At 39.3% G+C, this 7844-nt stretch overlaps 1 protein-coding gene across 9 annotated transcripts in view; it reads left to right on the top strand.

The window, feature by feature from the left end:
• Positions 1–7844, top strand: part of LOC116847132 (kinesin-like protein KIF13B) — an 84580-nt gene that overhangs the window by 58424 nt on the left and 18312 nt on the right. For 4 of the 9 annotated variants that reach the window (XR_004378669.1, XM_032821799.1, XM_032821800.1 and 1 more), the window contains exons 16-28: positions 1–83; positions 175–366; positions 443–736; positions 829–971; positions 1267–1435; positions 2948–2965; positions 4944–5018; positions 5863–6014; positions 6233–6566; positions 6641–6903; positions 7010–7193; positions 7323–7523; positions 7608–7787. The exon at positions 1–83 is cut by the window's left edge and continues 70 nt beyond it. Coding sequence is in view for 8 of the 9 variants with exons in the window: in XM_032821799.1 (XP_032677690.1) it covers positions 1–83; positions 175–366; positions 443–736; positions 829–971; positions 1267–1435; positions 2948–2965; positions 4944–5018; positions 5863–6014; positions 6233–6566; positions 6641–6903; positions 7010–7193; positions 7323–7523; positions 7608–7787 (2288 nt within the window). In the remaining variant the exon portion in view is untranslated. The remainder of the gene's footprint in view (positions 84–174; positions 367–442; positions 737–828; positions 972–1266; positions 1436–2947; positions 2966–4943; positions 5019–5862; positions 6015–6232; positions 6567–6640; positions 6904–7009; positions 7194–7322; positions 7524–7607; positions 7788–7844) is intronic. The other 5 variants (XM_032821804.1, XM_032821798.1, XM_032821803.1 and 2 more) reach the window with 3 other exon arrangements.

The raw sequence follows: 7844 nt of genomic DNA, 5'->3' as shown, positions 1-7844 counted from the left end.
AGGTATCCCCGGCGCACCCGCCGATTGGACTCCTCCCTCAGGAATGGAACCTCACATTCCTGTACTGTTCCTTGATCTCAACGGTACGACCGATTCAACAACAACGCAAACTATTTCTGCGATCGCTTCATGTTTGACTCATCAACGTCTATATTAATTGGTCATTGTATACAGCTGACGATCTTTCGACACATCAATCGGGAGAAGAAGTGTCAGTGACGGGATTTAACTCAATTCTGCCCAAGGAGCATGGAAATAAGTTTTATAATCTGCCGATCATTCGACACTTGGAGAAAGACGTATGTGCCATCGCCGCTTGGGATTCCAGCATACACGATAATGTGCATCTTAATAGAGTAACTGATGGTGAGTAGTCGTTCTCTCTTCGCGTTTCAATCTCCTCACATGAAGAGCAGCAATTGATCTCGCGAGTCGTCTTCAGCGAACGAGAGAGTGTTCCTGATCCTGAAGACTACCGTTCGCCTGTCGCATCCAGCACCGATGGATCTTGTGCTGCGCAAGAGACTAGCTTTAAACATATACAAGCGGCAGAGCATCACGGATAGATTTTTTAAGAGGATCATTCGCACTGACTGTTTGACGCAAACCGGCGTCACCTACGAGGTAGTTTCGAACATACCAAAGGCGAGCGAAGAGCTGGAAGATCGCGAGAGTTTAGCGCAGATTGCTGCCAGCGGAGAGGATAATAGTTTGTGCGATGGAGAAACTTATATAGGTAATAAATTGTAACATTTGCAGTCGCCCAGTGTATCTCTTAAAGAGATCCTTATATTAATATAACTTTCTTTGTGCTCATCATTTCTACAGAAAAGTATACCCGTGGCGTATCCGCTGTCGAGAGTATATTGACGTTGGACCGATTACGACAAAGTGTTGCTGTGAAAGAATTGTTACAAGCACAAGGACAACCACTGATGCGCAAGACCGCAAGTGTTCCAAACTTCTCGCAGGTACTACTGCCCCTTCGACGTCTTCACTGCACTGTATGCTTTTCATGTTTAATTTGTTTTCTCCTTGTATTCATATTTTGCAATGTTATACAGGAAATCTTCTCTCTTTTTCTATGTTGAATCATGCACATACGTTAATTTTTGTTTCCGTCTTCTAAGGTATCATTTTATTTTGTCTTATCTTGAAAAATCACCTATGATCCTATTTCTTCGCGTGTACTTTTTAAAGCATTACCCATTTAAACATGTATATATCGTATTTCTCAAATAAAAACGACTCTGCAAACTTTTGCAGATCATGAGATTCGATACCTCGATGGACTCGTTGAACGTCACACGTTCGGAAAGCGTAACGGATCTCAACACGGAAATGAATGGTCTCCCGCATCCGCGACGTGCGTCCACTGGTCATGCGAGAAATGACGAAAACTTCATATCTGCACCGCCAAAGCCGTTTGGAATCGGTAAGCACATCCTTCGTTTACCCGACTTGGATTAATATTAATGGCCGAATAGATATATAAATCTAGACACGTTCTATGATTTCTTAATTCCGTGCATTCGTGCTATCTATTTTGGATTATCAGATCCCGCACCATCGTCATCAAGCAAAGATACGAGATGCATCTTTGCGGCTTATGATATATCCCTGAGATTAGATCGTTTATGAAATCATAGAAAACGAAAACATCATGTTACACGAGCGCTCCCACGTTCACCCATATGACGATATGCATTTATTCACTCATGCAATCATTCATAATCATTCGCAGTAATCCATTTTACGTCGATTGTAAGATAGATTCTCGAGATATGCAATAGCATAAATCATTTCGGAAGAAAATTGCTTTTGCAAAAATGTCGAACCTGAAAATGGATTACTTCTCCGACAGAAAAGTTGATAGGGGTTTCAACGAGACTTTATTTTGAATTTTAACTACTTATGCAAACTCATCATTTCTTGAATGCAACATTTAGTTCGCTTAAGTCACTATTAAATTCTTAAATTAACGCTTATATATAAATTTAATAGCATCGTGTTTTTAGGGGACTTTAGTCTTAGATTAAAAATTTTCATTTGTGTTAAGACCACTTTTCACTGCCTTGATTTGCTTCCTTGGGATTTATTCGATAAAAAATCAACAGTTTGTTTCTGAAATGTGGCTTATGCAATGTTTTCGATATTCCACTTTGGCTATGACGGTCACTTTATATCCCACCCTAGTTTTGATTGCCTCAAGCTCCACTATTACCTCCGTTTAGTACAGAACATGTTAATTTTGGGCGACGGAGGAAAAAAAACGTTCTGTCTATATTTTAATTAAAATTCATGTCATCCATCATTAGCATGTACCCTTTATGTGTGTCTGCGATTGCTGCTCTATTGGCTGTGGTTCATAAATAATATGATGTATCGGATATATTTTACGAAATGCATACGAACGAACCGTTCGAACGTGTGTCGTACGTATGATCAACGACGCTACGAAAGGGTACTGCTGCTTCATCTAAGATAATCGACAAACTCATCACTTGAAAATATTTGGTAACTTCAATTTCATTATTAGTAATTATTACTACACTGAAATTTTATATTATTACAATTCTAGCTTCTGTCATATTGTTATGTCACCAAGCTATGTTCAACTTGATGATTCACACGATTTTAGCGCAAACGTGTTCCCTGCTGATATGTAAATATTACAACGAATTAACGTTTCTTGACTTGACTTTCCATCTAGAAACGAAAAGAGTTGAGCATGGTAAAAGAACTGTTTTCTCAAATCTGCCTAGTGTTTTAGCCAGCTACATTTAAGCTCCACCACTTATTACAATAAATAAGACACTAACGAATCTTAAGCAATGAACTCTACAGCAAAATTAATAAATATCGACTAATTAATGTATGCAACTTATCTGTTCCTCTGTTTTAACACTACGTCTACTACTTCTACAACTATTTCGGCCCACGCAAGGCTCCATTCTGAACTCAGGTAAAATGGAGTCTTGATTTGATATTTAATTGATGCCACACAGGCAATGACAATTAGTACATATGTCTCGTGAGTGGTTGAGTCTGTCTGTCTCGTTTTGTTTCCAAGTTCGCCTTAGTACATCAGAGACATTATTTGTGATAGCGGTGTTCTCAGAACGGGAATGCGTTTTGACGGATAGTCAATATATGTTTTCGTGAGCATCATTTATTCGATTGAGTTGGCTCAAGAGAATCACCATTTTCGAGAAGGAGAAGATGATTTATAGTGATTGCTGACCTCTTTGATTTTTGAGTCGAATGCGAATTCCGTTGCGCGAACGTCTACAGTTTAGTTTGCATGTGAATGCATTTCTTGTGTGCCTAGCACATCAGCAAGTTCGTTCATTGAATTACTTTCCTTTACTACACTTTTTTGTGACTGATTTGATATGTTACTGTTCACGGCTAACGTGTAAGTAATATATACCGCGACGAGCAATCGTATATTATATATTTCTATATATGCCCTGTCCTCGTCGCACTGTTTATGCCAAAAATCATCGCATAGAAATCATTTTCATTTCCATATACCTATTTTCATGATTCGTAACTCGATTCTATGTTTTCTCAAAATCTATCTTTCTCGTGAGTGTTCCGATGAATCGAGATGATTTCTATAATGATATCCCTGATAATTTGTTGAGTGTACAAATGTTTCGTTACATTTGACAAATTAATTTCAAGATACGTAAATTATAATCAAAGATTGAACCATCGCTAAACACACGCCAAATGAAAATCGCGATTTTTCAATCTTTATTATATATACTTGTGAATGTGTTCTATCGAACAATACTCTAGACGGAGAGTAGAAAATTTATCGTAACATATATGTGTAAATAAATATTTTCGATAGTTAATACGTTAGACGAGGATTATTCTGTCTAATTGTGTAAAACAATTTAGTTTAATATCCAGATCCTGTAACGTAATTAATCAATTTCGTTTGTATTATTTGAATAATTGTACGTCACTTATAATGTGAATCATGACAGAAATGGAGAGGAAGAGACAGAATAAACCTTTTAAGTGAGCAAGAAAAATAGAGGGAGAAGCGAGTAAAAGTTCATGTCTAAAATTTTCGATAAAATTTACGCGGTATATAATATAAGTTATCTCTCCCCTATCTTTCTTACGAAAAGAGACTTAGTTTAAAGTCAAAGTTACATTCTTATCAGTATAAGAACAATTGTGAACAAGAACACGTAAAACCAAAACTGACCGAGTCAGCTTAGTCATGCATGATATTACAATTTAAATATAGTGCAGCATGTATGGTTAATTAATAGTTCGACAGTAGAGTAAAAATACGTTAAAAGATCCCAAGTTAGATAACTGCCATAATGTTAGCGCAACAAAGATACCATTACCTTCGACTTTAAACTAATCATCTCTGAGAATCTGTCTTTGAAACTTACAGTGCACGTCGTCGAATTATGTGGTACTCGTATCGCTTTCTATTACTACATTCCTCGATCGATTGATAATGACGTTACAACATACTTCGAATGCGTGCATTAAAAATTAGTAAAAATTCAATGGCGAGTTACTGAAATAGAGTCGGTCACGATGCGAATGACGATGAAATAGCGATGAGCAAAGTTTACACGGCCAAGTTACATTACGAAGTGAGACTTACACGAAATGTTGTATTATAAAACATTGATGTTTCAATGAATGGGTTTGCGATGTGACGTACACACACTTTAATGGAACTTCTATATTAGAATGCGCATAATGAACGTTATCTGTCTACTACTTGTCTCACTATCCAGTGTCTGTAGCTTGCAGGCATGATTTGTCACAATATACAAGTCCATATACGAAAAGGTCTGTAAAGCTCATATACGAAGCTCGCCATTATGGGGATAGTAGAAAGCGTTTACTAGTACAAGGAAAGGGAAAGAAATATAATCAGTGCATCTATCTCCTTTCAGCGAGACCAACTTTCCTGAATCTGAACCTGAATCTCAACTCATTGACTCGTCTTCAACAATCTACCTCTGCCAAGTGTAGGTGACACTCGCTGTCGGTCACCCTTTCAAACTGACTCGGATCGTAATATTCATTGACATTGAGAAAATGCTAAAAAGTACCAGCAAATTCAAGGAGAACTTTGACGTTGATAAGTTTGAAAGGGTGAAGTCCGTTATTCTCGTATTGTACTTGGTTTTTTCTGTTTTGTTTCGACCATTAGAGTTTAGTGTAGTACAATTGAGAATAGTGATTGGGTTTTATTTTGTTTTAGATGTTTCGAATATATGGTTTGTGATCACACAACTATCGTTAAGACGCTATTACTGCACTGAAAGTGCAGTAAGCAGTGCCATACGTGTTGAATGTTTATTGCTTCTAGTTATCTTAAACCATCACAGTTCATTTCGTTTTTTCGTATTACGTATTCTACGTTTCCTTTTTGAATGACTCGACACCAATTGTTCGAGTTGCAATCAGTAGTCTGCAGATTTGAAAATGCTACATAATATCTCTTCAGTAAATCGACAAATTATTCTCGCCGTAGAGCGAGTTAACGTGGAATACGTAAGATTTTTGTGTTTTTATTTTTAGGAAGAGAGAGCATGGGAGAATATTTATGTTACATCAGAACCGACCTGGCACCTTTCGATATAATTCTTGTGATTCATGAACCCATCAGCATCCGTCACTATCTGTTAAAATAAGAATGTAATATCGTGACGAGAATTAACTGCTTTGTGTGCAGACGTAATAGTCGAAGTTGTCACAGCGGCCAGTTCGGCCCTGATTTTTCTCTGACAGTATATATATGCTTGTATTGTTAAAAAAAAAAACGATTGTCTATTGTATGATACTGATATAATATTGTGTTGGTTGTAGCATCTCCGAACATGGTCGGTAGCAAGCTGGGTCTTCGTATGACCACGTTGCACGAAGAAACGTCAAATGTGGGTAATCAAGCATCCACTCCCATCAACGACGACGATGAGGAGAAGAGCGACGCCGACTATTCTGAATATGACGCATATCAGGTAACGTATACTCCCGTGAGTTTTGTCAAACAAAAACAGGAAAGTTCTAAGCAAAATCGCACGTCCAGCTATAGACCTAGGTTGCTTTTGTATCACCAGTTGATACAAATTCGATAGATTCAGTTGCTTCACGATAATTTTTATCGTACTATGTCGTACTATGTCGTCGTGTCGGGGCTATTGAATCAGAGTTGTGTAATACATAATTGCATGATCAGGCCCCACCGAAACCGGTGAAACCACTACCTTCTTCACGCACACTGGATTCCTTGGTCGAACTGCAATCGACGAAGATCAACACGCCTAGTATGAGTAGCAGCGGTTACGGTTCCCAAGCTGTGTCTACTACGAATCTAACGTCGGAGGACTCCATCTCTATAAAGTCTATCAGCGTAGACGAGACTCCAGACCTGGAGTACCGTAACCTCCTCGACAGCAAAAAACCCGAGAAGATGGACAGTTCCTTGGTCGAGGAGACGCCCGAGGAGTACCTGGGAGAAGTGAACTCCGCGTTGGAAAATTTGAATGTCTCGTCGAGCGTTTGCACAGAGGGTCAGTAATAAGCGATAAGTTTCTCGAGCACCGATTTCTTTTCCGTCGCGAAAACGTAATTTTCTGTCTTATAGATCATAGTAGAAAAAATCTGGAAGAAACAGGGGCGTACATGGACACTGACATCGACAGCCCGATTTCCTCCACGAAGAGCGAGAGCGACACCAACAGTAGCAGTGTGACTCATCACATCGAGACACAAAGAAAAGGCACACACCGTCAGATTCTCGACGATAGAAGAAAAAACGAGATGGAGATCAGCCAGACGTCCAATTCCGGGGACGACAGTCCTATGGAAGGAACCTCCGTCGTACATACCAAACTGCCACCTGGCAAGGTGAGTATTCCTGTGTTTTTGTGCGATGACAATTGACTCGAGAGATCCTGAAGAATTTACGCTTGATTATGCGGAAGCATTAACAACATTTGTGTATTTTCGGCAGGTCGTACGAAGAAGAAAGACTTCTAGTGGTACAGGAAGGCCTACCAGTTCGCAGCATAGAGCTTCGTTTCCTATGGTCCGTCCACAACTTTCTGAGAGTAAGGCTGCAGCACGTTTGGAACAAACGCTACAACCTAGTATGCCATATGAAAACGGCGACAATAGTTCTTCGGAGAGAATCGACGGTACGTTCGTTATCGATTAATATTAGCAGTTTGTCATTAATGTTATTCATTTAATTACCGCACACAATATAGTGCAAGATGTAATTTCTGTGTATGTGGTTTTGAGAAAGGATTTCCCGTATTTTGCAGCAGACGATGTCAGCGATAAAAGTTCGGCTTTCGGTTCGAGACACGATTTAACGCGCGTGGAAACACCCTTACCAGCGTGGGTCATTATTGGTGAATCCGTTTTGGTTCGTCCTTACAATTATTCCGGAGTCATAGCATATATTGGCACCACAGAATTCGCATCCGGGACCTGGATAGGGATTGAACTTGACGCTCCAACTGGTACGAGAGCAAAAATCTCTTGGTCTTAACTTTCTTAACTGTTTTCCAGTTAGATTCATGTTGTATTTTGCAACGTTGTTGCAGGCAAGAACGATGGTGCTGTGAATGGTCACAGATATTTCACATGTCGGTCAAAATGTGGTATATTCGTCAAGGTGGACAAGCTGATACAAGACAGACGAATCGGAAGAGCGCTCAGGAACTACGCCAAGCAAGAAATCGTACCAGCACCATCCGCATCCATGCGCAGGAGCGTTAGCAAAGGTAATTTCTCTTCTCGGCGATTGCCTCATTGAATTCTCTCGAGTGCATCGCTCTTAA

This window comes from Odontomachus brunneus, unplaced genomic scaffold (genome assembly GCF_010583005.1).
Source record: "Odontomachus brunneus isolate Ranch 3 - 2012 unplaced genomic scaffold, Obru_v1 Obru_scaffold_074, whole genome shotgun sequence".
In the NCBI taxonomy this organism is placed as follows: Eukaryota; Metazoa; Arthropoda; class Insecta; order Hymenoptera; family Formicidae; genus Odontomachus; species Odontomachus brunneus.
The sequence above is the reverse complement of the archived record's forward strand: the minus strand, read 5'-3'. Positions and strand labels throughout refer to the sequence as shown.